This window comes from Sphaeramia orbicularis, chromosome 9 (assembly GCF_902148855.1).
Source record: "Sphaeramia orbicularis chromosome 9, fSphaOr1.1, whole genome shotgun sequence".
NCBI classification, from domain to species: Eukaryota; Metazoa; Chordata; class Actinopteri; order Kurtiformes; family Apogonidae; genus Sphaeramia; species Sphaeramia orbicularis.
The window spans coordinates 2072292-2090831 of record NC_043965.1 but is presented as its reverse complement, the minus strand read 5'-3'; the positions used below and the strand labels follow the sequence as shown (position 1 = coordinate 2090831).

At 38.5% G+C, this 18540-nt stretch overlaps 1 protein-coding gene across 1 annotated transcript in view; it reads right to left on the bottom strand.

Moving 5' to 3' along the window:
• LOC115425888 (stromelysin-3-like) overlaps positions 1 to 18540 on the bottom strand; it is a 57335-nt gene that overhangs the window by 16408 nt on the left and 22387 nt on the right. The window contains exon 2 of the mRNA XM_030143741.1: positions 6324 to 6550. Coding sequence (XP_029999601.1) covers positions 6324 to 6550 — 227 coding nt within the window. The remainder of the gene's footprint in view (positions 1 to 6323; positions 6551 to 18540) is intronic.

Sequence of the window (18540 nt, the reverse complement as noted above, 5' to 3'; positions counted from 1 at the left end):
GACATAAGAGAAGGAGTTTATTGTTCTGATTAAACCTTTATTTAAGCAGATTGAGTCCCACTGAGGTGCAGATCTGTTCCAAGAGCGACCCAGAGGTCAGCAGCACACGCCAACACAGGTTTAAAACACAGGCCATAACAATAAAATAAAACAGGCAATAACATAGTAAAAACAGAAAAGACTGACAGTTTTTATAGTGTGATTTAGCTGAGGTCAACAGCATTTTAAAAACACAGGCTCTGTCTAATAGACTTTCACTGTTCTGTTTGTAAGACGGAAACAAAAGCTTAGAATGAGGTAGGGATGTAATGATTTCCGGTATAACGAAAAACTGCAGTAAAATTCCCGACGGGTAGTATTACCGTTTAAATTCTAATTATCATGATAACCATGTTTGATTATCGCACTTTGAAAGACAAAGAAAGAGAGAGCGAGATAGAGTATTTATCCATCTATGAAAAAGAAACTAAAACAACTCAAACTTGATCTGGAAAATGGTCCAACAGTGTCCATACGGTTCCATTTGTAATGCACATGTGTATGTTTGATGTTTACATGTTAATATTTGAATGTTTCTGCAACAGAAAGTACACATTGTGCCTATTATTTTATTAGTTTTTTTTGTTTGTTTTGTTTTTTTCTAAATACAACTTGGTTATATTATTTCAGGTTGTGTATCAGTACTTCTTGAACATTTTTAGCACATTTCAACAATACCCCGATAATGATAACGGTGATCATTTAGTCACAATGACAAAAGCACTCGGATAGCGCAGACCTCCGCCAAGGCAGACCAGTCCCCCCCCATCACCACCAAAATTTAATACTTTGTTCCTTGTGCCAGTATCAACATTTCCTGAAATTTTCATCCAAATCCGTCCATAACTTTTGAGTTATCTTGCACAGAAACAGACAGACAGACAGACAGACAGACAGACAGACAGACAGACACCGGCCTCCTTGGCCGAGGTAATAACTGTGATATGAAATTTTCATATCATTACGTCCCTAGAATGAAGTGTTTTCAGCTCTGATTGAAGTGTATTCCAGGCTGAGGGGGTGAAACACCATACACCAGTGTTTTTCAACCGTGGGGTCACCTGGAATTCAAATGAGGTCGCCTGAAATTTCTAGTAATTGATTAAAACAAAACAATAAAAATCATATGTTGAGTTGACAGAGCCAGTCCTAATCCATAGCAGACAAACTGTGGTTGTGAAACTGCAGCACTGTGGTTCTGTTTATGTGTCAAATGTTCATTGTGGTCAGTTTCAGATGCTGCAGCTCTTTCATAATTCATAGTTTCAGTTTGTTCAGTATTAATTGTCAGCCTTGTAAATCCAAGTTGGACTGACTGTACATATCTTTCTTCTTCTTCTTTATTTATTTGTCAGTAGTTTGTCACATATGTAAACATGCACCACACACCTGCCCTTAACCCACCACTAGATCATGCATCAAATACACCGTATGCCAAGGTTATTATCGTTAACGAAAACTAACGAAATGATTAAAACTAGAATTGTAAAAACATTTTCGTTAACTGAAATAAATAAAAACTATAATTAACAGAAAAAACGATAACTAACTGAAACTGTATTTTGTGCTTACAAAACTAACTAAAACGTATAAAAATTATGGATAAAATTCCCTTTGTTTTCGTCTTTGTCAGTATTGGATTGATACAAAAGTGACTGATTTCCTTCAAACAATTTTCTCTGCTGGCACCATCTGATATTTAAGGGTCCGTCACTTGTGTTCACTTGTGGTTTCCAGTCGTCTTCTGGTCCCCACTCTACCTGGAAACATGGAGACTAAAGTTGGGAGAAAGCAGCAGAGTCCTGTCTGGGATTTATTTGAATATGACGACAGAGAAGAAGAGAAAAGAGACGACAAAACTAAAACTAAACTAAAATTAAGCATTTAGAAAAAACAAAAAATAATAAAAACTATCAAACCTGCTCTAAAAATGAATTAAAACGAACTGAATTAGAGAAAAAAAAAAAAGTCAAAACTAAATAAAACAAAACTATAATGAAAAATCCAAAACTATTAGAACCTTGCTTCATGCTGGGGGCAGGAGCATGTCAGGTGCCTGGGGAGTGGGTGGGAGGGTGTTGAGTGTCTTGCTCAAGGGCACATCAGCCAACAACTCTCCGCCAGTCCGGGGAATTGAACTGGCGACTCTTCAGTCACAAGCCAACTCTCCAGCCATCTGGGCCACAGCTGCCCCCTGCCTCTGTCCATAATAATATACATTATATTGACTAAATATCGACTAAAATTAACGTTTATCTGCAACACAGTATCGCAAACTATGACATGATCAAAAACAAGTTAATTTAAGCAAAAAAAAAAAAAAAAAAACTCTCCATTTGAATCTCTGGGGAAATTTGTGCCGTTAAAATGGGTTCAGGAGAGAAGAACCTTGGGCCCAGTGCAGATGTGTTCTGACTACAGCCCGATGACACTCACAACCACTAGGGTTGGTTTGTGGAACCGTCATCGATGGAGACGCTGCCGTCCAGAGGTTTTTGAATCAGATTTCAGTTGAACCGTCATCATGGACACATCTGATCTGATATAAATGTGTTTACATGAGCTTCTAATCAGGAAAGATACGAGCCAAAGCTTTCCAACTGCTGCGAACTGTCAAATCAGCAGGAAAAAGGAAAGTCTGCACCTGGGTTTAACTAAGCGAATAGTTCAGATCCGTCCATTGGATGATTACTGCGGTGATGAACGGGCGTCAGATGGAAACGGGTTCTTTAACTCAAACTGATGTAGATTCTAAAGAAGAAAAGATGTAAGTCTGTTTCAGAAGGGTCATGTCGTTGTCCTGCATCCAGCAAAGAAAACAACTACGCAGATGAAACCACTCAAACTGGGTTAAAACACATTATTAAAGGATAGAGTTGAACCATCATCGAGCAGGAAGAAAGAAAAACCATGATGTTTAATAATGGAAGGATTAGTATTCACACCAAATGAAGAGAAATGAAGGGTTTAGGACGAAAAACAGCTGAGTCACCTTAAAAAAAACAAAAAACTCTTACCAGTGAGAAGAATCAGAAAAAAAATTAGGAATAACAAGTGAGAGCATAAAGACTGGACTGTGTTTAAGTGGAAAAGGGACGTGTGGTCCAGATTAAAGGACACATTTAAACTAAAATAAAGGAAAACCAAACTAACAGATGGTTTAAATAGACTGACAGATGGTAAAAAAAAAAAAAAAAAAGTCTCAAACACAGTAAAACTAAACGACTGTTAAAACAGTTAATAAACTAAAAGATAATAAAACCAAATGAGAAAAATGGCTAAACCCAACTAAAGGATGTTAAACTAAACTACAGTAAAGTAAAACCAAACTAGGAGATAGTTTAAATAGACTAAAAGATGGTAAAAGCAGTATAAAAGACAGTAAAACTAACTAAAAAATGGTTAAAACAGACTAAAATTTGGTAAAACGAGTCAAAAAGATTGTAAAACAAAACTATTTGATCATGAAACCAGACTTGAATACGGTTAAATTAGACTAAAGTAAAGTAAAACCAAACTAAGAGATAGTTTAAATAGACTAAGCACTGGTAAAAACCTTTACAAGAGCTTAAAAGTGGCTCAAATTAACTAAAAGGTAATAAAAACAAACAACAAAACAGGCTAAACCCAGCTAAAGAATGTTTAAACTCGACTAAAGTAAAGTAAAAACCAAACTAAGAGATGGTTTAAATAGACTAAAAGATGGTAAAACCAGCATAAAAGACAGTAAAACTAACTAAAAAATGGTTAAAACAGACTAAAATTTGGTAAAACAAGTCAAAAAGATTGTAAAGCCGAACTATTTGATTGTTAAACCAGACTTAAAGACAGTTAAACGAGACTAAAGTAAAGTAAAACCAAACTAAGAGAGTGTTTAAACAGACTAAACGTTGGTAAAAGTTGGTAACAGTTTAAAAGAAGGTCCAAATGGTTCAGATCAGGGATGAACAGAGAAGAGGACGGTGTTTCCATGGTAACCACGGAGCCTCTGAATGTCCAAATGGATCATATTTGAAGAACTGTATTTTACACCCATTATTTCCATATATTAATAGGATTAGTGGATCAGCAGGTATTAAACAGTTCCATCAGTGGATGATTTTGGTTTTTGAGGGTTATGAAATGATGAATTCTGCAAAATTTTCAAGTATTTTGCTCATTTTCTCTTCACTTTAGAAGGACTTGTTCACTTTAATGTCATATTTCCAGGTTTTTGGTTCATTTTTTTTAAGTATTTTGCTCATTTTATTGTCCTTTTACAAGTTTTTGATGTTATCCTATGAACTAAGGTCAAACTATATTTTACACATTATTTCCATGTATTGACAGGATTAGTGGATCAGCAGGTATTAAACAGTTTGTATCAGTGGGTGGTTTTGGTGTGTGTGTGTGTGTGTGTGTGTGTGTGTGGGGGGGGGGGGGGGGGGGGGGGGTTCAGGTCTTTGGGGGTCTATTGAATCCCACTGGTCCTTCTGTGTTTGTGGAGGTACGGTGGTCCTGGGGGGTCAAAGTGGACTGGACTCTGACAGACTGGGCTGTTGTGGTGACCCTGGTTAAGGTAACTGTACTGAAGGGTCTTATTAGCCTGTAGCTCCTCCCCCTGTGGCCCCTCCCCCTGGGCTCTGTCTGTCTTAATATACTGTTAGAATGTTCCAGAGTGAGTCTGATGAAAGGAGGCTGCAGCGTCAGACACCCAGGCAGACGCAGCACAGACAGACTGGACATGAAAGGAAACCAACAGCCCTGCCTCACTGTCACTGCTTCAGCTGCACCACACACACACACACACACACACACACACACATGCACATGCACATGCACACAGACACATACACACACAGACACGAACACAGACACACACACACACACACACACACACACACACACACGCACACAGACACACACACACACGCACACACACATGCACACAGACACACCCACACACACACACACACACACACATGCACACAGACACACACACACACGCACACACACATGCACACAGACACACACACACACACATGCACACAGACACACACACACACACACACATGCACACAGACACACACACACACGCACACACACACACACACACACACACGCACATACACACACAGACACGAACACAGACACACACACACACACACACACACACACACACATGCACACAGGCACACGCACATACACACACAGACACGAACACACACACACACATGCACACAGACACACACACACACACACACACACATGCACACAGACACACACACACACACGCACACACACACACACACACACACATGCACACACACCACACACACACTCACACACACACATGCACACACACACACACACGAACACACACGCACACACACACAGAGACACACGCACACACACTCACACACACACACTCACTCACACACAGACACACACACACTCACACACACACAGACACACGCACACACACTCACACACACACACACACACTCACTCACACACAGACAGACACACACACACACACACACACACACACACACTTCACAGGCGCTTTTCCACCCGTGTCTGAATCTGCACAGACTGTGTTCTGTCCACAGAGGGCGTCAGTTTACACATTCAACCTCATATTGAACCAGTGACCACGTTTACACAAACACACAAATGTGAGAACACAGAGTAATCAGATTACTTACATAATCAGATCTGATGCATTTACATACACTTTAGAAATATAGTCGTCGTAGTAGTAGTAGTAGTTACAGTAGTTGTCGTAAAAGTAGTAGTAATAGTAGTAGTAGTAACAGTAGTAGTAGTAATAATAGTAGTAACAGTAGTAGTAATAGTGGTAGTAGTAACAGTAGTAGTAGTAATAATAGTAGTAACAGTAGTAGTAGTAGTAATAGTGGTAGTAGTAACAGTAGTAGTAGTAATAGTGGTAGTAATAGTAATAGCAGTAATAGTATTAATAGTAGTAGTTTTATTTGGTTGTTAATTACCTTAACCATCCTTTCCATTTGTTCCATATGAAATGCGACCTAAAGGCTTTAGGCTGAAGTTCAGACTTATTTTATCGAACCTCATTTTAAATGAACACAATGTTTCCACATGAAAACAAACACACACTTGATCCAAAGTTTCCTTGTAATCATTTCTAAATATCCAACAGAAGAGAATCCATGTTTAACTGAACTCAGGTAAATCCTGTCCTTATAAAACCACCAGTTTGGATCCCAGTCTCTTAAACCGGTATTTTCTGAGCGCTGTGGTGAACGGACCGTAACCATGGTTACCTGTAGGTCAGGTCCGTCTTCTCCAGCCGTCCTCCGTACAGGACGAAGCGTCTCTGGCGGTGGCGCCTCCTGTCTTGGACCTCCTTGTGGGCGGGGAAATCCGGAACGCCGCATCGAGGGCGGTTCCACGGGTCGGTGGCGTTAACGGGAAAACCGGGATCCTTCAGCAAGTCCTGAACGTGAGCAGCTTTGGCCCGTTTCTTCACCTCTGGGAACTTTTCAGAAACCTGGAACCAGAAACATTGAACCCATAAAAACCTGAACGTCCACTGGCAACGAAAGCATGGACTGATCTGAACAGTTGAACACCTGCTGATCCACTAATCTGATCAATACATGGAAACAGTTCAACTAAAATACACTTCATCTTTTCATGGTCATCAGATATGACCATATGTGGACGTTCAGAGGCTCCGTGGTTACCGTGGAAACGCTTTCATCTTCTCAAGGTTCTAATAGTTTTGGATTTGTCATTCTTTTTATTTAGTTTTGACTTTTTTTTTCTAATTCAGTTACTTTTAATTTTAGAGCAGGTTTGATAGTTTTTATTAGTTTTCATTTTTTTCTAAATGCTTAGTTTTAGTTTAGTTTTAGTATTAGTTTTAGTTTTTCTCTTTTCTCTTCTTCTCTGTGCTCCTACTCAAATCAATCCCAGACAGGACTCTGCTGCTTTAGCCTCCATGTTTCCAGGTAGAGTGGGGACCAGAAGACGACTGGAAACCACAAGTGAACACAAGTGACGGACCAAAAAGTGTCGTACGGGGCTGCTAGCTAAAATTGCTGGAGCAAAATAAATCGATTTTGTATCAATCCGACATTGATGAAGACGAAAACGAAGGGAATTTTATGCAGAATTCTTATCAGTTTTAGTTACTTTTGTAAACACACAGTACAGTTTCAGTTAGTTATTGTATTTTTCTTTTAATTATAGTTTTTATTTATTTCAGTTAATGTAAATGTTTTTACAATTCTAGTTTTCATCATTTCGTCAGTTTTTGTTAACGATAATAACTTTGCATCTTCTACAACATTGCTTCACCAGTCAAACCCATGGAGTTGGATCAGTGACAATGGATGGACACTGGGTTTATGTTCAGTTAATGACAGATTTTAAAGCAAAAGTCATTTTTTCTTCGCTTTTCTCTGTTTCTGATACAGTTTCCTTCAACTTTAATCTGAGCTTTTTTGAACATCTTCATGATCAGTAAGTTTAAAGTACAAAAATACCTGATTTTCACTGGAGAAATGCAAAATACAGAGGATAATGTTAAAATAAACGGTGATACATAACTTGTCAAATATTAAATGTTAAATCACAGGTGTCAAATATGCGGCCCGGGGGCCAAAACCAGCCCGCCAAAGGTTCCAGTCTGGCCCGCAGGATGAATTTGCAAAGTGCAAGTTAGGGCATCAAACTCAAAAATAATATCATAATAACCTATAAATAATGACAACACCATTTTTTTCTCTTTGATTTAGTGCAAAAAACATTAAATTCTGAAAATGTGTAAATGAACAAACAATCCTGTAACAATAAAATGTGAATAACCTGAACAAATATGAACAATCTGAAACGTCCAAAGAAACTTAAGTGGAATTTTAACAGTTTTCTGCCTGTTATTAAATGTTTTGTGCCGGTGTAGATCTGATCTGTAATGCATCCTACTATAATGGACGTTCTGTGTCCGACGCGTGTCCGGGTGTTTGTCCCGCTGTTGCATCACGGGAGGGCGCTATCGTACAATGGCACCACAGGTGCAGTGCCGCTAGTATGTATAAATGATAAGTCGAGGCATAATATTGATAAAATTGTACTTATATTTCTCAACAAATTCAATTTTTTTTCAGGTTTTTCACATCCTTTTTGTTTGGATAGTTTGTAAATGTAAATATTGGTTTGACTGAATGTTAGTTTTTTGCACTAAAACATTTGGAGTTGTCATTGTTTATTGGCTATCATCTGTTATTGTAGTGGCCCGGCCCAGTGCAGATTAAATTGGGCTGAATGTGGGTCCCAGAAGAAAATGAGTTTGACAGCCCTGTGTTAAATAGAGAGAAAAATTCATTTGGGAACTGACACCAAAGTAGCACTGGGCCTTTAAGGGTTAATAATAGAAAAAAAAAAGTGCCGTAAGTTTAAAATTATTTAGGAATATTGAATTGAGAGGGTAGATATGTTTTTGATGTTGTTGATTTTTTTATTTTTTTTTTAATGGTGTGAATGCCCGATGCTGTACACATTTAAGTTGATGTAAGTGGTGATCAGGTGAAAAGGATAGGCAAAAAAAATAAGCTTTTGCTTCTAGCCTATTCCTGTTTTGGTTTTTATGTTTACTACGATTATTGTTCTAAGTGCAATGATTGACGTACAAACCAAAATACATTTATTCATTAAAACCATTTTTCTTAGCTTCAGAAGTTAAACTCATGGAGTCCATCTGAGTGGACATTCATGGAACTCCACCAAAAATAGGTTCATTAAAAAAAAAGAAAAAAAATCAACTGTATTGTTTTGCCTAAAGAGGAAGAAAAACACTCAGGAAAAAAAATCTGGAAAAATCATATTTCATGCATGAAAGAGTAAAAACTAAATGCTAAAGATAAAAAAAAAAAACAGTACGAAAATGAAGACAGTAAAAGTCACATGACAAAAATAAATAATAATTAAAAAAAAAAAAGATGAAGTAAAAGGTAGTAAGAGTTGTTGTTTTTTTCCAATTGCTTTTTTTTGTTTTTTTCAGGCCAACAGACGAATAAAAACACTCCGGAAACTAATCTGGACTAAAGTTCTCATATTTCACACATGAAAGGGTTAAACCCGTGTCTTCTTTTCACCTGTAGAGAAACAAATTGTCGTCGTCATGAGAATTGGCGTCGTACTGTTTTAATCACAGGTTAATATCCTCCAGGGGTCAGAGGTCAGAGGTCGTGAGGTTACGTAACGGAGGCTGTGGGAAGTTTGTTTGATGTGGGTATTGATAGCGTCTTTTCCCACAGGTTGTTGTCGAGCAGCGGAGGAAAAGGAAATGCACGTCATTGGCCGATAGCACAAGCCCAGCGCCGCACATGTGGTTAGGCCGAGACGCGGCGGTCCGAGTCCAGGCGGCGCAGATGGGACGGCGCTCGCCCTCCTGTAATTTACTCCTGTGGAAATGAGCAGAGTCATTTCCTGTGGATGTGGTGAGGGGGGTGGGGGGGTATTAAGGATAATGGGCCACTCTGGGACCCAGTGTCTCTGAAACCACCACTGCTGACCTGGTTCTGAGGCCACGGCGTCATTAACCCGAATTAAAAAGATGCCGATTTAATCCCCGTGGTGTAGACCGGGACGATAAAAACGACGCCTGTGACGGAGTTCAGATGTGGACGCTCTGGTCCCAGACCACAAGGAGGATTATTAGGGTCTGATTTCAGCTGGGTTTGTCTGTTTGTGTGTTAGCAAGATAACAAAAAAGTTATGGATGGAATTTTCAGGAAATGTTGATACCGGCACAAGGAATAAATGATTAAATTTTGGTGGCAGTGGGGGGGCACTGATCTGCCTTGGTGGGGGTCTGCGCTCTCTGAGTGCTTTCCTAGTCGTTATTATTATTATTATTATTATTATTATACAGTTTTTATTGGAATTTTTTAACATTTACATCCACTATATGGACAAAAGTATGTGGACACGTTGAATTCAGGTGTTTGTTTTCTAACAGGGGTCTGGGATACAAAACAATAAGGACTAATGTCAGAATATAGTTTTATATTATGGAATACATATAATTGCATTGGTTAGTTTGGGTTCAATTGCTATCTTTGCTTCCAAAATGCCTCCGATGGTTTTGACTTAAAGGAATGATATTTTGCTTTTTTTAAAAAATGGAATTCTTCCTTTTCCAACATTTCCCTGTGGTCTCCATAATAATAATAATAATGTCCAGCAGTGTTCAGTGTAATTATGGCCCTGGAATGTGACTAAATTACATAAAACTACAATAGCCAACCTAATTAGCTGATGTTAGCATTAATATGTATTGGATTCTATGGACTGTCAGCTAGCCGCTAATTAGCTCAGGTAGGGGTTATTAGTGTGTTTGTAGATTTATACTGTTATCAACACAACTGTGTGTGTTAAAGCAGTGGTATTTGTCTGTTTTTAAATGGAATTCTTCATTTTCCCTCATTTCCCTCAACTCATTCAAGAGTTAACTAATATTAATTTTTTACACAACTATAGACTAATACGCACATATTTCTATCTTAAGCACAGGAGTATTTTGACACCAACCTTACCCCATAAAAAACACCTTAATTATAGTTAGGATAAGTCACTGTTAAAGGAGTGATATTTTGCTGTTTTGTTTTTTTTTTTTAATGGAATTCTTCATTTTCCATCATCTCCCTGTGGTCTCCATAAACTGTAAATGCTCTGCTTGGCTCTGAATTCTTCATTCATTCAACTCCACAGGTCCATCTTCAACCCTATTTCTGAGGAATGACACCAGAAAGGTGGTTAGGAGCGCTGGCCCTTTAAATGCACAGGAGCCACTTCAGGCCCCGCCCCCTCCAGGTTATTGGCTGTGCTGCTCTGTCCTGTTCAACCAAAAACTGAACATTTGAGGTAATGGGCTCCAAATATGGACATTTTCAGTCTGGACTACAACCACTGCTGCTGACAAACAATTATGGAGAAATACTGGAGAAATGTTCGACTGAAGTCTGGACCTGATATGAGCAAATGTGGAGATGGAACTAGTTATAAAACATAACAAATTAAGCAGGAATTCAAACAGGTTGTAGAAAACCACTGGATTTTTGTCCAAATGAATCTAAAGATAGTTTTGCAGCAGCTGGACGGTTCAAATTCAAACTGTCTGAACTATTAGGGTCCAAATACACAAAGAAATGAAGCACAGACTAAGAAAAGTGGGTTTAGAGAAATGTGAGCCCTTTAAATTCTCTCAACATTGATTTTATTTTGGGGTTTTTTTGTCCAAACTGACCCCTACTGGTGACCCCTACATAGGATTTACACATTTATCGTCCGGTTATGACGAAATATTGTTATAAAATCATGTTAAGTTGTATCTTTGTTCCATAAATTTTTAACAGATGGATGTTTTATACTAAATGGTCTTAAGGTGGATGATATCAGGCTGTTTTATGTGGAACTAAACTGGTTTTCCAATTTGCATCAGTGAGCAGCTGAAAGTCCAGATCGGCGACCGCCATCGTCGTCTACCAACCGATCTGTATGGAAAGAAATTTGTTTCTTTATATATCAATCAAAAAGAAAAGATTTGCAACCAAAAAAGAATAGATTTGAGAGCAAAAGACAGTCAGTGGCAATCAAAAAAGATCATTTTGTTTCTAAATCAGTCCTCTTTGCTTGTGAGTTAAAAACTTTTGCTTGAGACTTAATCACTCCTCTTTGTTTGCAACTTCAAAAGTTTTTCTTGTGAATTTAACTGCACTTAATGGGCGGGGCCTACGCTGATGGATGAAAGAAGAGTTTCTATTGGTCAGCTCAGGCTGTGGATGTACAGGTTGTAACCGACACTATTTAGTGTAATCCATTACTTATGGGACACATTTCAATTTCAAAGAGCGGCAGGCTATCAGCTGACCTCTCAGTAACATAAACACAATGGAGAGGTGGTTTAAGGCGGAAGCTGGAGCCAGGTCAAAGCCACCAATAGAAACTCTTCTGTCATCCATCAACATAGGCCCCGCCCATTAACTGCAGTTAAATTCGCAAGAAAAACTTTTGAAGTTGCAAACAAAGAGGAATGATTTTCAAGCAAAACTTCTGAAGTCTCAAGCAAACGTTAACTCACAAGCAAAGACGACTGATTTAGAAGCAAAATGATGTGGGTTTTTTGTTTGCCACTTACTGTCTTTTGCTCTCAGATCTTTTTTTGGCTGCAGATCTCTTCTGTTTAATTGATGAATAAAGAAACAAACGTCGGTCCATAGTTTGTGGTTAGATGGTTGGGTTCGGTCTTTGTCAGGTCCATCCTCCGTCCTGTGCTGATGTGTCGTAGTTTGTTGCAGTGCGGCTGAAATGTGCCTGATGTTTTGTTGGGTTTAATTGAGGCTGGAGCTCCGCAGGACCCGCCAGTGTCGTTGTTGTAGGTTATGGGGAACAAAACCCAGCAGGATTCAAGGAATGTGCTCCAGACTGCAGAAACACAGTGACTGATGGGTCTGGATCGCAGAACAAACACTCCAACCCCCCCACCCCCACCCCCCACCCAACCCGACACTTTGTTTAAAGGAGATTTGAGCTGCTTATTTCATCACACAAAGCACTTATTCATGTTGGTAGGGGGAGTTTCTGCCTCTGTCCTCCACTTTTCCATAAACGCCTTGTTAGCGTTAGCGTTGTTATGAATGAGCTAAAACAAGCTTTGGCTCCGAAACCCGACGTCCCATCAGGGTTTGGGAGGCGTCCTCAAGTTCAAGCGCTTCCAGCTAAACGTCTGCACTTGGTTTGAAACTCCACCGACGTGTTTTCAACTTCACTCATGAGCCTTTTATTAAACATTCCTGCTGGTGTTTTCTTCAGGTTTCAGTCAAACATTTCACCAACTCATTGACTGGATCGGAGATGTTCGCAAATCCACGTCTCCAGTCTTTTAAGGTTTTAATGAAGGTTCTGTCATCTGAGTGACATCTGGTTTACAGCGAGGAACGTTCCACACTGCTGTCTGTCAGGAATTCAAAGCATGTCCTGTTTTATCATCTTCTTCTGTCTTATTGGATATTAATCTATTACATGATCGACTACATCTTTAACTGTGCTGCTCATTTTATGAGTGTATTTGCAGAATTTTACAAGGAGTGTGACACCGACCCATGGTTTTACAGTATTTAATTTTATTTCACACTATTTATAGTTAGAATTGAGCATCTGTTTATAGTAAAATGTGTGGTTTCAGTCACATTAAATGGCAATTTGTATAAATCAGGGGTGTCAAACTCATGTTAGTTCAGTTCCATATTCAGCCCAATTTGATCTGCAGTGGGTTAGACCAGTAAAATAATAACAGTAAAAAAAGTAAAAATCTATTATGATCAGGTTTACATCGACAAAGTTTCCTTAAAAATCTGAATAACATGAAGAACTTGAATTGTCTAATGAAAAACAAGTATAATTTTAACAATATTCAGCCTCGTTTTATCAGTTTATCATTTACACAAGTGCGTTACAATCGCACAAAACATTTAGTAACAGGCAGAATATTGGTCAAATTGCATTTACTTTTCTTAAGACATTTCCATTTGTTCATATTTGTTCAGGTTATTCACATTTTATGTAAAAGTACAGTTTGGTAATGTAAACATTTTCATGTAATTTTACTTTTTTACACCAAAAAAACAAAGACAAAATTTGGGGTTGTCATCATTTATAGGTTATTCTGATAATACTTTACTGGTCTGACCCACTTGAAATCTAACTGTGTAACTGTAACTGTAATCGGACTGTATGTGTCTGTGTGTGGAACCTGAATTAAAATGATTTTGACACCACTGATTGTTAATATCTTCAGTGTAATTTTTGCATTTCACAAATTCATCCCAGGGGCCGGATTGGACCCTTTGGTGGGCCAGATTTGGCCCCCGGGCCGCATATTTGACACCTGTGGCATATATACTTGTTTTAATAACGAACAATTACCATAAGTCTATGATCTGCTTCTGAAGGCATTTCATTTATTTGTTTATTCGTTTACCCATTTTAAAAGCACCTAGCATTAGCATTAGCACATTAGTTGCAGTCAGTGGTGGGTAATCCCAGCTCCATAAAGTCAAAGTCCTTCCATGTATTGGTTCCACCTCTTCACTGAACAGGTGATTCCACTAATTTTCATCATCGACCTGGATGAGGAGTGGAGCTCTTCCAAATGGGCTGGTCCAGTGAACGGTTGAAACAAATACATGGCAGGACTTTGGCTTTATGGAGCTGGAATTCTCCACCACTGGGATCACTGAGCTGCCATTGAAGGCACCCAGAGACCAAGTCCAGACCTTCATCAGGACCTGGACGGAGCTTTAAGACCAGTGTTAGGTGAAGTTACTGAAGTATACCTTCTTTTAACCTCCTCAGACCCAGGAAGTGTCAGCAAAGTACCAGCTTTTTTTGTTTTTATTTAATTAAGTGCCTATATTGGAAACATCATGATGCAACAGGTTTTTCAGATGCAGTTTTTAAAATTTTTTATGGAATGTCCTTTGTGGTGGACAGTTTTCTTCTTTTTTTTGTATAAAGTTGTGAAACTCTTGTCCACAAATGTGGACAGAAAACCCATAGCTGGGTCTGAGGAGGTGAATGGAAAAACGAAATGGAAATCCAGGTGGAAAACTCAGACAGACTGGGAACTGAACATGCAACTTCCCAGCGTTGAGGTGGAAGTCTGCATGAACAAAACCAGATTACCAGGATCTACTGCTACTGTTATGACACTGAAAAGCTGTCCTTTAACCTTCCTGTGTCCAGGTGAGCATATTATACACACTTTACACTTGACGTTAGAAAATGTAATATTTTTCAGTTTGTTTTTGGTCAGAATTCAAAACTTGTTCATTTTTTCATGATTTTTTAAAATTGTGATCCATCCACTCAAACCATCCCATTATAAACAGTGTTAAATTCCTACACTAACACCCTTCTACCAAGTGAGTACAAAATACACACGGACACATTTTAGAAAATTTGACCTAACACAAAAAATACTAATGTATATTAACCAGTGTTGGTGTTAATCATTGACATATGCCAGGATAAAAAAAATGAAAATGCAATTTTTGTGTTGTATATTGGGGAAAAATTTTTTGTGTTTTTTTGCTTAAAAATGATGTTGTTTGTTTACATTCCAAACATGTCACCATCACCGTCTTCTTCCTCTTACCAGGGTTACTGTCTGAGAGGCAGATGGTAGTTCCTTTGGAAATGAGGAGAATTGGATATTCACAAAACAGCACTGAAGACTATAGGTATGACAGAATATCAGTCCATAGACGATCTGTAGAACCAGTCGGTCATGAAACAAGCAACAAAAATCTCTTCAGACCCGACTCATCCATTGTCTTCTGAATACGAACTTCCTCCATCAGGAAGAAGATTTCCTATGCCAAAGTGCAAAACCAACCGCCTCAAATTATCATTTGTCCCAGCGTCCAATAAGCTGCTGAACAATGTTAAGAACTAGTGCAACAGAACAACGAGCAACAAACACACAGCACTGTAGCACTTAGCCCTTTTTTTCTCCCTGTACTTTAAGCGTCTTTATTTATTCTGTGTTGTGATTGTCAAGTGTCGTCTGTGTCTGTTTTATATGACAGATGAACTGTCTTTGTTGTAATGTGTCCATGTGATGGTGTTTTTGATCTTGTCTGTGAAGCACTGTGCCCAAGATAAATTTCTCCCAGTGGACAATAAAGTTTATTTTACTTTACTTAAACATTCATGCTTCTCGTCGTCTAAATCCCAGATCTGTTGATCATCCACCGACGTTTCCCTCCGCACCTTCACGAGGTTCACGTTGGCCTGCGACTCGTTGCCATGACGTTGGACACGGTTTGTTTCTTCCGTCAGGTAAACACTGGGCTTTTTCTTTACTCTACAAAGGTCTGTTGATGTGTGTTTTCTCTGTGTGTGGTTATCTGCTCTGCTCTACAGATGCACAACAAACACTGCAGATTAATCTTATCAGGCTGAACAGTAGGAACCAAGTGTGGCAATCTGATGGCTGTTGACATGGAACTGGAGTTTGGAATCCATGTGTTTCCCTGTTCCGTGTTTTCCAACCAGTTTATCAGTCGGAGGATGTGGGTCAAACACACAAACTGATATGACGGCAGATCGTTGAAACCTCTTATGTCCCAAACAGTTATTTTTCAGGAAACTGGGAAAACAGTGTATATTCTAAACAAATGAACAGAGTTAAGAGATGTCTCATCAGCTGTTTTCAACACTTTTCATTGATCAAATATTTCTAAAACCATCAGGCCAAGGTGAAAACTGACCAACAGAATCGTTTCATGACAAAAAAGGAACCAAAAATGGACTCACGAGGTTTCCACCCGACAGCGACAGTAATGATATAATGCAGATGTATAGGTATATTTGGTGCATTTGTATTTTTTAATTGTTATTTATAAGTGGGTTTTTTGTTCATTGCACTGATATTTAGTTTATTGCTAAACTAGTCACTTTTCCATTTACCCTGAAATGGTGCAAATATAACTAGCACATAAAAATTTACTTAATGGAAAAATTAATTAATTAATTATTAATGGAAACAATTTTGCCAAAACTTGTTTTTCGATTAAAAGTTTTTGCGCTGGCAATAGGTGGTTTGTCAGGTGTAGCACAAATGGTATATCACGCAAAACTGCAAAGGAAAGACCTTTTTCCGCAACTAGAGTCACGTGAATTAAAAATCGTATCAAACCGAAGACCCCTGTACCGAAAACAGATCAAAAATGTACCGAACCGAAGACCCCTGTACCGAAAACAGATCAAATCCATGTGTTTCCCTGTTCCGTGTTTTCCAACCAGTTTATCAGTCGGAGGATGTGGGTCAAACACACAAACTGATATGACGGCAGATCTTTGAAACCTCTTATGTCCAAAACAGTTATTTTTCAGGAAACTGGGAAAACAGTGTATATTCTAAACAAATGATCAAAAATGTACCGTACCAAAAACGTACCAAAAATGTACCGAACCGAAGACCCCTGTACCGAAAACAGATCAAAAATGTACCGAACCGAAGACCCCTGTACCGAAAACGGATCAAAATTATACCGAATTGAAGACCCCTGTACTGAAAACGTATCAAAAATGTACCGAACCGAAGACTTCTGTACCGAAAACGTATCAAACTGAAGACCCCGTACTGAAAATGTATCAAAAACGTACCGAACCAAAGACCCCCGTACCGAAAACGTACTAAACCGAAATGTTTCTGTCCCATTCCACCCCTACAGACCAGTAAGTATTTGGATCAGGACACAGATTCTGTCGTTTCACTTCTGTTCATGACCACAGTGGGTCTGAAATGAATGAGTCCAGATGGGATTCAAGTGTGGGCTTTTAGCTTTAATTCAATGGCCTTAACAAGAATATCGCATTAACCGTTTAGGAATCGCAACCACTTTAAACACAGCTCCTCCATTTTCAGAAGCTCAGATGTAATTGGACCCTGACAGATGCAGAGACTTCATGTCCACATGTGGGACGTTTCCTGGTTATTCTACGACAAATGAAGCAGATAAAAGGTCTGGAGTTGATTCCAGATGTTGAATGTACATTTGGTAGCTGTTGAATTCTCAACATGAGGTCCAAAGAGGAGTCAGTACAAGTGAAAGAGGCGTCATTTAACCGAAAAAAAAACCCCCAACTAAATCTATCAGAGAAGTAGAGAAGACTGTAGGAGTGGTTAAAGCAACAGTTGGGTACATTCTGAAAAACAAAACCTCCACTGGTGAGTTCAGCAAAACCAAAAGACCTGGAAGAACACGGAAGACGAACCCCCTTCCAACATCCATCCAAGTCCAGAACAAGGTTATTATCGGTAACGAAAGCTAACGAAATGACGAAAACTAGAATAGAAAAACATTTTCATTTACTGAAATAAATAAAAACTATAATTAAAAGAAAAAAAAAACCGATAACTAACCAAGGTTATAATAGTTTGGGATTTTTCATTCTAGTTTAGTTTTATTTAGTTTTGACTTTTTTTTTCTCTAATTCAGTTAGTTTGAATTAGTTTTTAGAGCAGTTTTGCTAGTTTTTATTAGTTTTAATTTTTTCTAAATGCTTAGTTTTAGTTTAGTTTAGTTAAAACTGTATTGTGTGCTTACAAAAGTTACTAAAACGGATAAAAATTATGGATAAAATTCCCTTTGTTTTCATCTTTGTCGATGTTGGATTAATATGAAATCAATTTATTTCGCTCAAGCAATTTTAGCTAGCAGCACCATACGGTACTTCACGGTCCGTCACTTCTCGTCACTTGTTTCCAGTCGTCTTCTGGTCCCCACTCTACCTGGAAACATGGAGACTAAAGTTGGGAGAAAGCAGCAGAGTCCTGTCTGGGATTTATTTGAATACGACGGCAAAGATATGAAAAAAATCAAACTAAACTAAAACTAAGCATTTATAAGAAAACGAAAGCTAATAAAAACTAGCGAACCTGCTCTAAAAACTAATTCAAACTAACTG